Source organism: Hydractinia symbiolongicarpus, chromosome 5 (assembly GCF_029227915.1).
Source record: "Hydractinia symbiolongicarpus strain clone_291-10 chromosome 5, HSymV2.1, whole genome shotgun sequence".
NCBI classification, from domain to species: Eukaryota; Metazoa; Cnidaria; class Hydrozoa; order Anthoathecata; family Hydractiniidae; genus Hydractinia; species Hydractinia symbiolongicarpus.
This window is the reverse complement of record NC_079879.1, coordinates 7,795,351-7,814,233: the sequence shown is the minus strand read 5'-3', so window position 1 is coordinate 7,814,233 and position 18,883 is coordinate 7,795,351. Positions and strand designations below refer to the sequence as shown.

General features: G+C 32.0%; 1 protein-coding gene across 1 annotated transcript; it reads right to left on the bottom strand.

Annotated features, from left to right (window-relative positions):
* Nucleotides 1-1,860: 1,860 nt before the first annotated feature.
* LOC130644529 (sestrin-1-like) lies at nt 1,861-14,878 on the bottom strand. Its single transcript, XM_057450176.1, has 11 exons — nt 13,831-14,878; nt 12,088-12,153; nt 6,741-6,941; nt 6,388-6,570; nt 5,086-5,449; nt 4,869-5,002; nt 4,530-4,639; nt 4,243-4,351; nt 3,854-3,898; nt 3,428-3,502; nt 1,861-2,846 (listed from the first exon to the last, which is right to left on the bottom strand). The coding sequence occupies exons 1-11, from the start codon at nt 14,107-14,109 to the stop codon at nt 2,754-2,756; spliced, it is 1,659 nt and encodes a 552-aa protein (XP_057306159.1). The 5' UTR covers nt 14,110-14,878; the 3' UTR covers nt 1,861-2,753.
* Between the last annotated feature and the right edge of the window lie 4,005 nt (nt 14,879-18,883).

Genomic DNA, 18,883 nt, shown 5'->3' with positions numbered 1-18,883 from the left:
TTCACGCACGAGATGACGTCAGTTATTTTTGCCTAGCTCGGGTATTTTCAGTCCCACAGAGTCTTCGTATTTATATAATAGACTATATGTTTAAGCCTGTGGAAAAGGTTTGAGAATTACCCAATTTGATCTTAGGTTATCCCTAGTTAAAACAAAAAAGTTAACAAATAAGATATTGACGTCACAAATTTAACGACGAAAAATATCGTATCGATAAATTCATGCTTCTCGGTTATTATTGCATGTTTTTTTTTCATCGCAAAATTTCTGAACTACTTATGCTACGACGGATGAAAGTAATTTTTGTTATGATAGCCGATGACGAACCGCTTACCAGGATCTGTTGACTTCATTATATCGGAATAGCCACGTTTTCATTTTCTCTGTACCGTTTTCATGACGAAAGTATACTGACCAGATAAATAAAGTCTACAAATTCAAGTTTAACAAGGTACTGCTCTTGGTTGTAGTATCTTTTCCGTAGCAGCGTGGCACAAGAATTATTAAAAGGCACAGCGCCATTTAGAAGCAAATAGTCCTGGGAACGAATTTGAAAAAACAGCAACATAAAAGGTATTCATATTTCTTATTGTTTACATGTTTTTCATAAACATCTCCAGAAGAAACACGTGTTTGATAAATAGGGCAAACATTAAAGCACAACTTCGTTCCCAGCGCCTGTTATCTGTTTTTATTATACCGATACGGCGAGAGACGTTCCGATGTCGAAAAAGATACAAGATGCCCCGGACACGAGGATGATCAAAGCACATATTGTTTTGGATAAAATTTAAATCAAACTCTTCAAGAAAAATATCTAAAAACAAATCAAACTGGAGAACTGCTTTAAAAAAAACTTCATTAAAAACTAAAAGTTAACACTGAAAAGTATTCATTATCTTGGCACTCAAACTAATATAGGTGGACATTAACGCAGGTGGAAAACATGTTTACAACATGTATTTCCCTTTATTTGGACAAGACTTCGGGAGGCCTAAAATTCGTGAGATTTATTAGATAAAATTTTGCGAACGTGTGATTAGGAAAAATTTGCGCGAATCAACTTTTGCGAATGTCATACGTCAAAATATTTGCTTTTTGCTAAACTAACCTGAATCATAATATTGCATAGTTGTATTAATCCTTAAACACATCAAGTAAATTGATCGAACTTTTGAGAATCACAAAAACGAATACTTTACGAGTAATCTCAGCGAAAATGATTTTGCAATATTTGCGAACACGCTCAAAATACGCCAAAAACGCAAGTTCCTTCGCATCACAGGTGTTTCTCCAATTAAAGCGATCAACACACATTATTTTAAGATTTGGGTATGGAGACAATAACAACTATATAGCGTGTTATGAAAAAATGAGAAGAAATAACACAACAATAATTAACGGTCTGTTTTCGATTCGCGTTCGCGTTAAGTTAATACGTCACAATAATTTTGGGAAATACACGGTCGCCATTTGAAGACACAAGTAACTTGAAAATTTGTTTAACATGTTCGAATGGAAGAACATTTTACTTTGTGCATGTGTAATCCATACAATATTTTGAACTGAATTTTGATGTAGGGTTGAGATAAATTGTAAACGTAAGACAGTCATTCTCTAGCGGAAATGCTTTTTTTTCAAACACTAGTGCTTAATGCACATTATATAAAAAATCTCTTTTAAAAATGAAATAATTTTTGCCATAACTGAACAGTACTTTTGCTTTGAATACAAGAATGTAAAATTGAATGCCTAAAAACCGAAAACACCCGGCTAAACTAATTACGACTCAAAAAGACACGTTTTTGAACGTTCAACGATACGCATGCGCACACTAAACACATAAAAACGTACACATGATTTGATAGGCGATGCAATATTATATCTAGATGTTTTTTGTGTACACCGGTTAAAAACATACAACATATTCCAGTTAAAAAATCAAAAGATAATAAAAAGAAGACTAAAAACGTCATCAAGGCTTTAAACACACCACAATTCTACTGTTAAGGCTCTTAACACACGACGTTTCTATTGTCGACTAAAAACCCGTCTAATTGACTCGTCTTTATTGCAGGTATATATTTTTATGTTCCCTGTTTATTTTAGCAGAAAGTAAATAAATAGAAATTAATGATCGAGATTAATAATCAAGATAATGCTAATACACAACAATAAGAATATTCAGAATATCGTTACAACATAAAAAGTGTTTTTCGTTTTAACCAAATTAAACTTTTGACATATTGAATAATAAGTCTACTTAAATGACCAGGTTTATCTTATTTATTGGTATAAAATATAAGAATTCAGCCACAACATGAAGAATACGTACTACATTGAGAATTATTCTCGTTTAACGTTCACAAAAACTGAATAGGCTTCAGAACAGTAATCTGTTGAAAGTATAATGCTAAATAATATAAAAACAGGACGGAAACATTCTGGCTAATATACAGTTTATATTTTAACAAACTAAACAGAAATAACATTTTTTCATTTTCAATAGAAAATCGGTAACAAAAATTAGTGAAATTAATTCTTTTTTTTATATAAAGAAACGAAGGTCAGTCTACACTAGGTTGGTTACACATGCATTCGTCATTATATTTCTCGAAGCGTCTAAGAACACCTAGTGGAAACTAACCTTTAAAATTTAGTATAATTTCTATAAGAAAAAAATCCTGCATTCACACCACATTTTTTCTTACGTTTAAACGTGCGTACGCAAGCATATATGAAGCTTCATGCGCTCAACACTGGTTCATGTACTTCATGATACTACGTGATGCATACAACAAAATAGCCTGCATTCGTGACTCCAGAACTAGCAAATTGATGTGGACCTAAAGAAAGAGGAAGCCGAACATGGATTAGTAAAGTAACCACTACCAAGGCTACAAGACGAGGATTGGTCCCTGCTCTCACGCCGATTCTAACCCGAATAACAATATACTCTGAGTATGAAGTGAGAATTTGACAAAACAAGCAAGTTTCTTAATAATTTTTAAAATTTCCAAGAAGCAAGCAGTATTTTATTTGCTTATTTATTACGTTTTACTCAGGATAACCCCTTCAGTTCAGTTCCTACCGCCACTAATGCATTTAATAAGTTACGAATACCATGCAAGCACACAAGAACTTAACTAGAAAACCGACCAAGTCCTTACACCTAGTCTCATTCTAAACGCTAAGAAAGAACCACACACACTTTGAACATCTTTTACGGGACTTAGCAAGGGATTAAAAAATGACCAACGCACTAAATTAAAACGCCGTGGTGAATGTTGTTTATTTTTTACCAAGGCGTAAAACCAAGGTTTAAAAGACCTTCTTGGTGAAACTGGCCAGTGTACAAGTTGAACATTTATTAAATTTGAAAAAATAATACCGACTTAGGAAGAACCCTAAATCTTTAGGTTTATACCTTTTCCGAGGGTAAGAGGTCTGTGTAATAGTCGTGGTAGTCTAAAAATGTAGTTCTCTCCGGAAAACACGCCACCTGGAAAAAAAATTAGTATCAACATTAACTATAAATATAAAAATTAAAATCCAGGACGTTTAAGCAGAGTTTAATGTAAAGGTGTATTTCGATTCAACAAATGGGAAGAAAACATGCAATTTGATTGGTTTTTCTGCTCAACTATTCTTTTGATGTTCTACAAAAACAAATAAATTTAGCAATCGATTAAATTTCAAAAATAACAGACATTTTTTCCTACTTCTTAAGCAGAGTGGAACAAGGTTTAAGTGTGATTTTCAAGCTCAAATCCTATCTCTTACTCCCAAATAAGGTAAATTGGAAGGCAAGAGTTGCTTAAAAAAGGGAGGTAAAACTGAGAAAACGACGTACCTTTTTTATATAGGATTTATAAGCTTTTTCCAGTAATTTATTGACCTAAAATAAAAATTAAAAAATTGCAAGAACCTTTTTCACCTTCAAATTTAATGCTTAATATAAAAAAGGCATTCGTCCCTTACGACCTCTGTGAGATCCTTCAAATGGGTACTATAGGCTAACATTAAAAAAAAAAAAATTTGCATACATTATCAGGCAAATATCACGTTAGGCATCAACTTCTCTGGGGAAAAACTTACTTTACCTGGCCAGAATTTTATTTCAATTTGTTTATTTTAAGGTTTGTTAAGTAAAATAGCTTGTTCGTATATGAAACCGGTCCATCGTTTTTTAATAGCCTCTTTCCCAACGCAGCAATCTTGATGTTTCACTTGAATATTTACCTCATAATACACGTAGTCATCGTGAAAGATGCCATAAACTAAATGAATATAATTCCATGTGGCCAGGCGAAATTTTGACGTGTCTACATCTGTAATGCTGTCTCCCATTCTATGGTAAAGAAGAGACACTAACAGATAATATAAATAGAAATTATTTTCACTATTAATTCATTTCAAACATTGCACAGGATTGACATATTGCTAAAGAATCCGTTCTATATAAAGTTAGTAGGTTGTCTAGAAGGTTTCTCTGAAACGTTGTTACACATACGAGAACAGTAACTTACGTGTTATAAGTTAAATTAAAGGAACACCGAAATTTATCATCTAATAACGTTCCCATCTCAGGAAATAAACGGTTAATAAAAGCAAAACAATGCTGTTGCCAACTATAATCCTGAAAAATAAACAACAAAAACATTTAGGAAGGAAAAACAAAAATATAAGATATGTCAGATGAAGGTTTGGCTCATAAACATCTGCAATGAGGTCATCGTGTTTCAAAAAACAAAAAATAATTCATTCTTATTTTTGAAATAATGAAATAAAGTTAGTCCCTATTCAATGCTCCACTGAAGCTGTCAAGTGGCAAAACAAAAAGAATTTAAACTAAACATGGGCTTTACTTGAGCTCTGAAAACTTCAATATCTTTGGTTTTTCTTTTAGCAAATTCTTCATAATGAAAATTTTTGTCTTCTATGTATCTATCGTAGTCACTATCAATGGAGAATGAGTCCCCTTCCATCGATTCATCATCCACTGTTAAACAGAATAGACATAAGTGTTAATAAAGTTCAAAGTAACATTTATGTATTATAGCAATGTTACAAAAATAAACATACGTTCTTTTGTTTCAACTTCCTGGAACTGGCGCAACTTTTCACTTTCTTCCTCCTCTTGTGAGTTATCTGTTTCCTCACGTTTAATTTTTTGGATCTTTTGGAACAAACCCGCTGTCGTATCCGATTGTTCCTTTGTATCTAGGGATGGTGCTCTAAGTTTGGTAGGTGTCAATACTTCAGTACCAGAACTGCATTCACCAGATGATTGGCTACGTTGAGAATGTCCATTTTTAGAGTCAATTTCTGGTGTTATTCCACAACCAAAAACAAAACCAGATAACGTTTGATAGTGTACCAATATAACAATGGCATGGATTAATTCAGATACAGACCATGTCTCAGCAGGAGGACCCACTAACAAGTCCTAGAAAAGTGATTTAGGACCAAATAATTACTACCAATTCTTTCTCAACTTTTATGATTAGGCTTGCAGCAAAGGTTCAGGTTCAGAGACGCAATTACTGCTCACATAAGACTACACATAAGACTAGTTAATTAAAGAGTTTCTTCCAGGATACATGCAATGTCCCAAACATACTTTTACAATCAAAACTAAAATAATAATGTTCCAGCCCTCCAAAAAATATTGTGACAATCTTATTCTGTCACAATTAGAAATAACAAAAGGATGATTACACTTGGCCACACAAAATTAATTTGCTCATATAGATTAATTTCCAGTGCGATCAAGCACTCACTGGACCTTCTTTTATACTGTGTGTGTTGGTTTGAGCTAACTGCTGTACAATAATTCCAAGTTTTTTATACTTTTTTGTTTTAGTGCTTAGATACAACTCTTACCTGTACTCATGCCTGCTTTAAAATTTTAAATAAGGACTGTGTTGAAAAAAAAATTGTTTCATTGTACTCTATGTCCTCCTTGCGCCCTCTTTTTTACTGTATTCTGCTTGGTTCAACATATTAGGACATCCTAATCTTAAAAAAGCTCTACAACATTAACTGCCCCTGTCCAATAAGCGCCCCCTGTCAAGACGAAATCTTTAAATATGTGCCCCAGCATTAAATCCGTTATTTATGGTTAACTATTAAACTATTTTTAGTTTAAAATGGCAAGAAATTAGGAAAAAAAAGGAATATTGAAAAATCCAGAAACAAAATATTTCTGGTTAGAGAGAGATTGTAAAGGTCAGTTGGAGAACAACAAATGGTTAATTTCTTAAAGACAGTCTTGTTGCAAAAATGATTATAAATGTTTTCACATGCTGTCTGCTATACATTTCTCACAGGCTATTCTCTGTACACCAAGAAAGAAAACTTTTGACACAAAACAAAATAGCTTACCTTTATTACAGGCTCTGATAGCAACCAAGGTTGGTGTGCAAGTATTTTGCTTAGTTTGGTTAATTTCTGCAGTTTTACAGGAACATTTTGTACCCCATTTAACCACTGTGGATCGCCATCCATCATCAGGAACATCTTTTCGCACTCTTGTATTAGGATATCACATTGATGCCTGGCTGCACCCTGAAATAAAAAAATGCTGTTGTTATAAATTTAATCTCCTCACAATAAAATTAAAGAATGGGCTGATGCTAATTTTTAAAATTCAGATGCTAGACAAAATACAATATGGCATTTCATAATAATCAGTTTATTCATTTATTTGCTTGTTTATTATTAATATAAATGCCTACCATGATCCCAATATAATATCTCCAGTCGATTCTCAGTGAACCATTGCAGCGCATCAACAATGATTCAAACTGCAAAAAACACGACAAATATTGAATATGGTATCCTAGTAACTGATGTATGTGAGACGTACGTCCATTAAAAAGAAATGCATCAACAAAACAGCCATGAACCTCATCATCCGTTGTATCGATTGAAACACACTAGAATAAAATTATATTTTAAGAAATTCATTTGTGAGATTGACTAGATAATATTTCTTGACTATGACAGTATTGTTAGAAAGATGAATAATAAAAAAGGTTTCCGTGTCTATACAAATGCAGTAATAACTGAAAAAGTACCCATGATCTACAATTATTTCTCCTTGCGCTTCTTGAACATCTTGTATTAGAAACTTTGATGTTTAGAACTATTTTGTTTGTTTTTTAAATAAAGAAGTAATAATAACTAAAACCTGTATTTTTTAAAAAGAACAAGCATACTTAGTAACATGTTCTTAATGTAAAATAAAATCATCACACATCATCCTTAAAATTCATCATTCACCACCCCTCACTTTGTTTTGACAAAAATAAACTTGTTGTGACTGCTTATATCAAACATTCAGTTAATTTTCAGATCAATGTATTTATCAACAAAAAAATGTGAGTTTTACGACTGTTGCCAAAAAGGTAGATTCGATCGAATCATTATTACTTTCTCAGCCGATTCGAAGCATTGAAAATAGAAGTAACTTGTACAAATTGGGAAAAAATAATGTAAAGAGAAAGAAAAAAATTGGAAATATATAGATTTTTTATTGACAATTGTTTTATTATTGTTTTAATATTATATTAAGAAGGTAAAATAATTGCAAATCATTGAATATGAAGTAAGTCTTCGAAAATATTTGTGTGAAAACTGGGCCCTAAGTTTTGAATCTAGATAAGATGTGCCATCAATATTTCCTTGTCACGAAAAACTAAAGCAAAGAATAACAAAAAAAAAAAAAGTAAAAAAGTCACAGGAAGAGGTTAGGTTTATGACTACAATCTACTTATCAGGCTTTTAAGTAACTTGTTTACTTAAAATATTATCTTTTTAATTTCATGAAGGCTGTTTCACTGGCTCTAGAAACACTGGTACTCAGTTGACCTTAAATTTCACTTGCATTAAAGGTTCGTAATCTGTCTTAGTTTTTATATTGGCTGGGATAGATCAAGGACAAGGCTTTTCAGTAGTACTTTCAATATTATTCTGCATTTTTGTCAATTTAGGTTGTACTTATACAAGTGGTCATCTCAACCAAGGTTACATGGAACAAAAGGGGCTTGGAAATTTGCTGATTGCTGTAGCTGCAGAACTGTCTGGAATCCGGAATCCGTTTTCCAAAACTACACAAATTATCTGAAATTCTAAAACTGTGATTTCCATCCAGGCAGATGTTCTTTCAACATTGTACAACTAGATATTTCCTGCAATTGATTATGTCTGAAGGAAAGACCAACAACTCCAAGTCTCAAAATTAGAGCTTGCAGTGAATGGTCAATATGACAGTCCTGGTCACAATGCAACTTGCAGTACAGCCTAAGCCATCGACACTTATATAATTTCAACATAGTTTTCTTAAAGGGGAATTAAGCCTCAAAATTCAATGCATTATTTCGGTAACATTATGTTCCTTTCCCAAATTCTGGTCAAAATTTTGAAAAATATTATTTGGATTGATTTTAATATGAAAGTTTCCTCTTCTATGAGTGAACCGTGAGGGCTATTTAAATTTTCTTAAGCCAAGGCTGATTCTGGATTCTGTTATATCGTGGCGTATCTTACGCCAAAGAAGCAAAAGCTGCAGGATGTGGAAAATTTCAGCTCCTGCTCTGACACTCCTATTTTTAGAATATTCAAGTGACTCTAGTGAAACAGAAGTAACAAAATGTTACATGAATGAGCCAGAATACTCCAAAGCAGAGCTTGAAAAAGTGACTTATGAATCTTGTGATAGCGATGAAGAAGAAGACAAATGGAATTCAAGCAGACTTGAAAATTTGCATTGGTATACCTGTGCATGCTGCAATATTTTTAATTCCTTCGCTCTTGTGGAATGCAAGTGTTGCCAAGAATTTTCCAATTTATTGAACGACAAGTTGAATGATAACAAATGCATCACAATGCACAAGAATTTTGAAATTTTATGTTTGAGACAGCCAACATACGACATCGACAATACCAGAAAAAATATAACAAACTGTCCACCCATCCACCCACATATACTAATAAGTAAGTTTTTCTTCAAAAAATATGTTTCTCGTAAATATTTTCAAAGACCATATTTCTCATACCACAAAAAAACAAAACATTCTTCTTCTTTGATTCGTTGTGGAAAGTACATGGCCTGGGTACATTATTATGAAAGGCTTGGAAAAGGATGTTGCGTGGTGATGTGTTGTGTGAAAAATAAGGGAAGAATTTCCTGATCCAAATGGAAAATATAACGGTTGCAAAGAATTGGTTGACATATAACGAGAATAATAACAACGAAAAAGCGAAGTAATTTACAATGGACAAGGGTTATTTTTTGAACCGTTACGTTTGTTCACATTGTGAAAACAACTTTAAAAGAGACGAAAAGAGATCAAAAAATTAAAATGAGCGTAAAATACGTCATAGATCTCCATCGCAGACATTGTTTTGATTTAAACACGGTGATTACTGTTGTCAACTTTTATGCTAGAAAAGGGATTTAAATGCAAAGAATTTCAATTTTTTTTGTACAAGATATTTCCAAAGAAAAAAAATGTGGGCTTAATTCTCCTTTACACTTAGAATAAAAGTGCAGACCGATAAATACGGGAAGGGCAATTGCTCTTGTGCACGCAAAGGCTCACCCAATTCTAAGAAATGAGAAACTAGATGAGCCAATAATTGCTCCCCCAATTCCAAAAAAGTTTTTCTGGCTGAGCAATATCAATTCATCTCACATGGAAATCAATGTTATCTTTCTTATAATTTACAGTAAAAAAGAATCAATATATATAAAAAAAAGATAAAATAAAATAGATAAAAAAGACTGTGTGATAAAATATGCAATTATAAACTTATTCTATTTATTCAGGTTGCTCGCCCAGTTTAAAATATTGTAACCTTAGGGAAGTGATTTATTGTTCTGGTGTTATTTTCTTATTGATAGGCCTGAAAGTGCTTTTTGAAAGTTTACCCTTGTTTTCATAGAAAGTCACTTTGCCACAGGCAATGTAAGAGAAGGGTTTTGAGATGTACAAATAGCATTTAATATGACTTAGATCTGCATATTCTCTTGATTTCTAAAGACAAATATGCGTCTATAAAAAAATTAATGCGGAAAAATCTAAGATTCACAGAAATCATTTATCAATTTGACCCAAGGCACACGGGGAAGAAAAAAACTTGAAAAAAATGATCACGGCATCTAAAAAAAAGGTAAATATATATGATCCACCATTTCTTTAAAACTTGGAGGTGTATATTATGTCATTCTCATTTACACGCTGGGCTCCAGCTGTAGTGAACCACCTGTATTTGGCTATACTAATGTGTAATAGAAACAGAAAAGAGTTAGCCGAAAGATTTGTTCTGTGGTCCATCACACAGCAAATAAACATGTTTTCACCACATAACACCATCTATAAAAAGTGTGGCCATTGCAAATTAGGTGTTGATGAAATACGATCAAAAGAGTGGATGACAATGGGATCACCTGCACATACTGCCCTTATTAAACTGTCACACAAGGTAAGTTGGTTAAATACCTTGAACAAATGAATGAACAAATCCACAGAACTATGCTTCACGTATTTCAAGCTTTGAATATTAGGTATTTACCTAAAAGCACTTTTTCAGAATTGAGAAAATGCTTGCTGGCACACAACTCGCAATTCTTAATCACAATGATAATTGAATCCAAGAACATGTGAGTAAACTTTCTCCAAGAAATCAACCTCAATCACGGGGGTTCTTGCCTTTTAAAGTAACCCTGGGCTTTAGGTTGTCAAGAAATTATTGGAACAAATCTGATTATCACATTAATTCAAACTTTAATTGGAAGGAAGACACTATAAAACCATTATTTTTAGTGTGTTATTCAAAACTGACAAAAAGGTTTGTGGTCAAAACCATTAAAAAGGAGAAGGAGATTGGATATCTAGGATATATCATTAACAAGGTAACAGAGATAAAATCAATGATATCCCCTGGAAAAGCAAAAAAATGTAATTGTAATATGAAACCTGTAGAATTACTATAAATACATTTCATCAGTTTTCATGCTCTCCAATGACAATCCACCTCTAGAACTTCTGCTTTTTTGCGAAAACCAACATATTTACGTATATATTTTATTGCTTGGAGTCACCATTTTCAGTAAAAAAATTGTTTTGGAAAAAGTTTGAAGAATATATGGAAGGACTAGAAAGAAATTTACATTATGTATTCCACATGAAATAAAATAAAAAGACAGTGTTATTTTAGGGGGTTTATGCTTTTTCTTGTTTTTAGTCCTAAAAGTAGTATGAGCATACATTGACGTCAAACTCTTTTAACTAGTCTCTAACCACGCAAACATTTAAAATGAACAAAGCTGTGCTTCAACATGTTTACATGAAATAAAGTTTGGTTTATGTTTGTTTTGAATAAAAATTGATGGGAAAGGTAGGATTTTTTTTACAGTGTATGGATGTTACAGCCATTATAAGTTTTAATGTCATTAAGTATGTTTGTTATAATTGAGAAATTCCAAAGAAAGTCTTTATTTTCTTTAAAGTAAAACTACACCATTTAAAAGTCAAATAAATATATTTTATGGTATAAAATTTTTTTTCATGATTTTTGTTAAATGTAATGAAGAAAAAAATACTAATAGAAAAAGTAATTTCCAGTACTGGAACTAAGTTAAAATAATACCCCCAGCACAGCCTTACCTAAATATGCTACCACATTATTTTGAAAAAAATGTGGTAGCATATAAAAAATTGTTGGATTTCTATGTCCCAAAAAATATTCTCATTTTTAAGGTTCTGGTATAACTTCAGAATAACTTCAGAATAAATTATAATAAAAAATGTGATGACATATTTCAGCCCTAGGTGTCAGAAATACAGTGCTTAACTCTGTTTCTAAGGGCAAAGAAACTTGATACATGTATATTAACACTCAATAAATTTCAGTCAGAGAAAAATACATTTCAGCATTTTTACCAACTTGGACAACTTAGCATGTTTTTTACCACTGTAAACTTACTCACTTAATCCTTCCATCCCTTTTTATGCCCTGATTGTACAATTACTCACGATAAGAAAGCTATTTCCCTATAATTCTAAAAAATTAACTTACATCTTTGGTAGATATAAACTTTGATGGACCAAATACTTTTCTTCGGGGAATCCTAACACCTTTGTTCTGATAAGAATAAGTAAAATCAAATAAACAACAGTTAGAGAACATAAAAAACTAGTAAAAACATACAAACAACAGTACAAACAGATTCTTTGCTGCTTATCTAGCAATGTTCCTTGTTTTTAAAGAAGGTCAACTTTCTGATTGATAAGAACCTCAAATTGTTGATGGCAGTTGTTGTGATTTATGTTTTATTTGGTTAGCTTTGTTAATTTAGAGGGATATTATCTGTCAAGATCCTTGTAAAGTGCTTAAAGTGCACATTTGAGCTAAAATAATTTTTTGAAATTTCTTTCGAATGTGAGTTCACTGTCTACAGACTGAGCTACCAATCCCCACAATCTATTAGCATATCTGATAGTTTGAAAGTTTTATCCAAAGCCAATCTTAATGTTTTTGTTTGATAAAAAGAAAATTCAAGGGAAAGAATATTTTGAGATACGTGTATAAGCAATGTTTTTATTGATCATTATATTTTTTATAGTTGGACATTTTTTGTCGAGATATTTGTAGTATTAAGAAAAAAAATTGCTTTGTTTTGTGGATTAAATGTAATATATGTATGAAACCATTGAACAGAGTGATGTTGATTAACAGGCTTGAAAATTTGGCAAAAATAATTATTTTTCTACCAATATTTTTACCATTTCTATCAGTGGTAAAAATGGCACTGGGGAGGTATATTATGTCCTTTCTTCTTTTCTTGCCTATCAGGAGGCGTGTATGTATATAGAAATTTGCAAAAATTCACAACTCATTCAGCTAGGCTGACCACAAAGTATGGATTACTATTACAACAACAGCCACTGGACATTTAAGATTATACAATATAGTATAACTGGATGTAGACAATGTACACCAACATTTATAAACACAACTAGTTAGTCAGGGAAAATCGATAACTTATTTATTAGATGGCTACTATTTTGTAATTGTTCCCAAATCGCTTTTAAAAAATAATTACAAGGTATGCACATTTCTCTCAAGTCTCCAGATTGTTCCAAAAATAAATAAGGTAAATATCCGCTTTTCATGACAAAAATAACAAAACAAGATTGCAGAAAGCAAACTGGGGTCATAGGAAGCATAAAGGTCACAGTTGATCAATTGAAAATAAAATAAATAAAAAAGAAGATCGTAGAAAGCAAAAAAATCACAGTTGCTCCTTTAAAAACCAAGAAAACGTTATCGGAACAAGCAAAAAATCACCATAGAAAACATCAAAATAGGATCGTACAAAGAAAAATAATCTTGAAATAATCATGATTATAATTCATAAAAAATGTAAAACAATGATGGGGACAGTCCCTTAATTCAGCATTTAGGTTTTTCTGATGGTGTTTCGCCTCTTTTTTTATAAAAAAAGGTTAAAGCATTGTGGCAAATGAGATTATGTCTCGCCGATTAAATAATCTGTAGCATAATAGGTTCTCTTGCTGCATGCCACTCTATGCAAAAAGACACCATATTTGTTCCTTTGTTAAATTTGTCCCAGGGAATTTTATTTAGTATTTGTTTGAGAGTCACACACTGAAATTAGATTAGTGACATTTCATTAATAGTCTATTCAAGTACCTTGTCTGTACATACCTTGTAGTTAGTCTTAATTAAATACAGACCCTGACTGTTAGCTGTCACACAACTTTTTAAACAAGTTAAGCTATGTGCGCAAGAATTTACCTCAAGCTTTAGAAGAATTCCTTCGCATGCCAATCGTACATCGTGAAATGGGCATTCATGTGCAAGTCGTAAAAGTACAGGATAAAAACTTGTAGTATTGCAAATATTACTGTTATTTACACTGTTATGGTTATGTCCATTCAAATGTCTATTTTTCTCCTTCTCCAGATCATCGTCAAATTCTTTTTCCAGCTCCTCTAGAAATTGCTTACGAGAAACAACATCTTTAGTTTGCAGTGGAGAAAGGAGCAAACATGCCTGACTGTCATTACTCTGCATTCCCTTTCGGGAAAAAAGAAATAAGAAAACTGTCCCTGAATCAAAAGAGAGTGATTTGAAATTTTTTGAGAGCTGCACAGCTTCAGCTCCACAAAATGTTTAAAGTCGTCTTTGCAAAATATTTTCGGTGCACCATCGCTCCTCGTGCTCAGGAATCCTGAAAAACTATAATACATTGCAATAAGTCGAATAGGTACGAAGTTTTATAGATGACAAAATCTGATTGGCCTATTTCGTAGACCTACCGCCTTTTAAGCCATATTAGGCACTATGCATGATTCGTATGCGTGATCATTTCTCAAAACACCGATTCCTTATGCAAAAACTTGCAGTTTTTTGAAGGATGTGTACGATTTTTTTTATCTAAACAAAATTTAATAAACTGAGTTTCCAATAAGTCTGTAAACAATGAAGATTGTATTTTCCTGCTTCTTAGTGTTAACCTGTTTTAAAATATTGTTCCGTAAAATCATGGCAATGGTAAAATTTTATCATATTTTTTTGCCGGTACCGATGTTCTGCCCAATCTTGGAACGCGGCAACGACTTCATTTAGCACCGGGCTAAGTGGTCCCGACACACGACGTACAACATAACTAACAACCTTCATACTTTATCGACATAAAAAGCCGACAGACGTTCAGTCATACTTCTCCAACCAAATGGACCCGACAAATGAAACCGCATTATCCGACATCCTCTCTATATAACAAATACATATTTTTTCTGTCGATGGTCATACCAACGTAATATCGCATAATACTGCATAATACTGCATAATACCTTCATAATTCATAAAAAATACATAAATTTTCTGTCGATGGCCATACCAACGTAATATCGCATAATACTGCATAATACTGCATAATACCTTCATAATTCAAAAAAAGTACTTAAATTTTCTGTCGATGGCCATAACAACGTAATATCGCATAATACTGCATAATACCTTCATAATTCATAAAAAACACATAAATTTTCTGTCGATGGCCATACCAACGTAATATCGCATAATACTGCATAATACTGCATAATACCTTTATAATTCAAAAAAAGTACATAAATTTTCTGTCGATGGCCATAACAACGTAATATCGCATAATACTGCATAATGCCTTCATAATACTCTCTGTCGTTACATAAAAAATACAAAAATTTTCTGTCGATGGCCATACCAACGTAATATCGCATAATACTGCATAATGCCTTCATAATACTCTCTATCGTTCCATAAAAAATACATATTTTTTCTGTCAATAATCCATAACCAACGTAATGTCGCATAATACTGCATAATACTGCATAATACCTTCATAATTCAAAAAAAGTACATAAATTTTCTGTCGATGGCCATAACAACGTAATATCGCATAATACTGCATAATACCTTCATAATTCATAAAAAACACATAAATTTTCTGTCGATGGCCATACCAACGTAATATCGCATAATACTGCATAATACTGCATAATACCTTCATAATTCATAAAAAATACATAAATTTTCTGTCGATGGCCATACCAACGTAATATCGCATAATACTGCATAATACCTTCATAATACTCTCTGTCGTTACATAAAAAATACAAAAATTTTCTGTCGATGGCCATACCAACGTAATATGGCATAATACTGCATAATGCCTTCATAATACTCTCTATCGTTCCATAAAAAATACATATTTTTTCTGTCAATAATCCATAACCAACGTAATATCGCATAATACTGCATAATACTGCATAATACCTTTATAATTCAAAAAAAGTACTTAAATTTTCTGTCGATGGCCATAACAACGTAATATCGCATAATACTGCATAATACCTTCATAATTCATAAAAAACACATAAATTTTCTGTCGATGGCCATACCAACGTAATATCGCATAATACTGCATAATACTGCATAATACCTTTATAATTCAAAAAAAGTACTTAAATTTTCTGTCGATGGCCATAACAACGTAATATCGCATAATACTGCATAATACCTTCATAATTCATAAAAAACACATAAATTTTCTGTCGATGGCCATACCAACGTAATATCGCATAATACTGCATAATACTGCATAATACCTTCATAATTCATAAAAAACACATAAATTTTCTGTCGATGGCCATACCAACGTAATATCGCATAATACTGCATAATACTGCATAATACCTTTATAATTCAAAAAAAGTACTTAAATTTTCTGTCGATGGCCATACCAACGTAATATCGCATAATACTGCATAATACTGCATAATACCTTCATAATTCATAAAAAACACATAAATTTTCTGTCGATGGCCATACCAACGTAATATCGCATAATACTGCATAATACTGCATAATACCTTTATAATTCAAAAAAAGTACTTAAATTTTCTGTCGATGGCCATAACAACGTAATATCGCATAATACTGCATAATACCTTCATAATTCATAAAAAACACATAAATTTTCTGTCGATGGCCATACCAACGTAATATCGCATAATACTGCATAATACCTTCATAATACTCTCTGTCGTTACATAAAAAATACAAAAATTTTCTGTCGATGGCCATACCAACGTAATATCGCATAATACTGCATAATACTGCATAATACCTTCATAATTCATAAAAAATACATAAATTTTCTGTCGATGGCCATACCAACGTAATATCGCATAATACTGCATAATACCTTCATAATACTCTCTGTCGTTCCATAAAAAATACATATTTTTTCTGTCGATGGCCATACCAACGTAATATCGCATAATACTGCATAATACTGCATAATACCTTCATAATTCATAAAAAATACATAAATTTTCTGTCGATGGCCATACCAACGTAATATCGCATAATACTGCATAATACCTTCATAATACTCTCTGTCGTTACATAAAAAATACAAAAATTTTCTGTCGATGGCCATACCAACGTAATATGGCATAATACTGCATAATGCCTTCATAATACTCTCTATCGTTCCATAAAAAATACATATTTTTTCTGTCAATAATCCATAACCAACGTAATATCGCATAATACTGCATAATACTGCATAATACCTTTATAATTCAAAAAAAGTACTTAAATTTTCTGTCGATGGCCATAACAACGTAATATCGCATAATACTGCATAATACCTTCATAATTCATAAAAAACACATAAATTTTCTGTCGATGGCCATACCAACGTAATATCGCATAATACTGCATAATACTGCATAATACCTTTATAATTCAAAAAAAGTACTTAAATTTTCTGTCGATGGCCATAACAACGTAATATCGCATAATACTGCATAATACCTTCATAATTCATAAAAAACACATAAATTTTCTGTCGATGGCCATACCAACGTAATATCGCATAATACTGCATAATACTGCATAATACCTTCATAATTCATAAAAAACACATAAATTTTCTGTCGATGGCCATACCAACGTAATATCGCATAATACTGCATAATACTGCATAATACCTTTATAATTCAAAAAAAGTACTTAAATTTTCTGTCGATGGCCATACCAACGTAATATCGCATAATACTGCATAATACTGCATAATACCTTCATAATTCATAAAAAACACATAAATTTTCTGTCGATGGCCATACCAACGTAATATCGCATAATACTGCATAATACTGCATAATACCTTTATAATTCAAAAAAAGTACTTAAATTTTCTGTCGATGGCCATAACAACGTAATATCGCATAAAACTGCATAATACCTTCATAATTCATAAAAAACACATAAATTTTCTGTCGATGGCCATACCAACGTAATATCGCATAATACTGCATAATACCTTCATAATACTCTCTGTCGTTACATAAAAAATACAAAAATTTTCTGTCGATGGCCATACCAACGTAATATCGCATAATACTGCATAATACTGCATAATACCTTCATAATTCATAAAAAATACATAAATTTTCTGTCGATGGCCATACCAACGTAATATCGCATAATACTGCATAATACCTTCATAATACTCTCTGTCGTTCCATAAAAAATACATATTTTTTCTGTCGATGGCCATACCAACGTAATATCGCATAATACTGCATAATACTGCATAATACCTTCATAATTCATAAAAAATACATAAATTTTCTGTCGATGGCCATACCAAAGTAATATCGCATAATACTGCATAATACCTTCATAATACTCTCTATCGTTCCATAAAAAATACAAATTTTTTTTGTCGATGGCCATACCAACGTAATATCACAGAATACAGCATAATACCTTCATAATACTCTCAATCGTTCCATAATAATATTATATTTTTCTGTCAATAATCCATAACCAACGTAATATCGCATAATATTGCATATTACCCTTATAATACTCTCTATCGCTACATAACAAATGCATTTTTTTGTAGATAGGCTATAACCAACGTAATATGCCACATTATTCCGCAGTAGAAACAAGTGTTCTCCCTGGAAATGACGTATCAAAATTTCTAAAGTAGACCAATTAATGCAAAGTGATCACATATTGAAAAAAACAACAATTGAGGTTGAGTATACATCCATTTACCAATAGAAATGATATTATGGCAAAATACTCTTCTGCGAAATGATACATCAAAAGTCCTACATTAAAAGTCCTCAAGCACGCCAATCAAGAGAAGACTTTATACTTTAAACTAAACAAACACTGATGTTGAATACACGTCAATACACAAAGAGACACTATATTTTGGACAAGTACTTTGCCGCGATATAAAAAAATGAAAGTTCTAAAGCAGACTAATCAATGTGTA

What these genes read in the sequence shown, in the direction of transcription:
- LOC130644529 (XM_057450176.1), bottom strand. Translation starts at nt 14,109, where the DNA reads ATGCAGAGTAATGACAGTCAGGCATGTTTGCTCCTTTCTCCACTGCAA. An exon ending in AGTTTATATCTACCAAAGAT is followed by an intron (nt 6,942 to 12,087) that starts GTAAGTTAATTT and finishes ATTTTATTCTAG; the next exon opens with TGTGTTTCAATCGATACAAC. An exon ending in ATAAATCCTATATAAAAAAG is followed by an intron (nt 3,503 to 3,853) that starts GTACGTCGTTTT and finishes TTTTTTTTCCAG; the next exon opens with GTGGCGTGTTTTCCGGAGAG.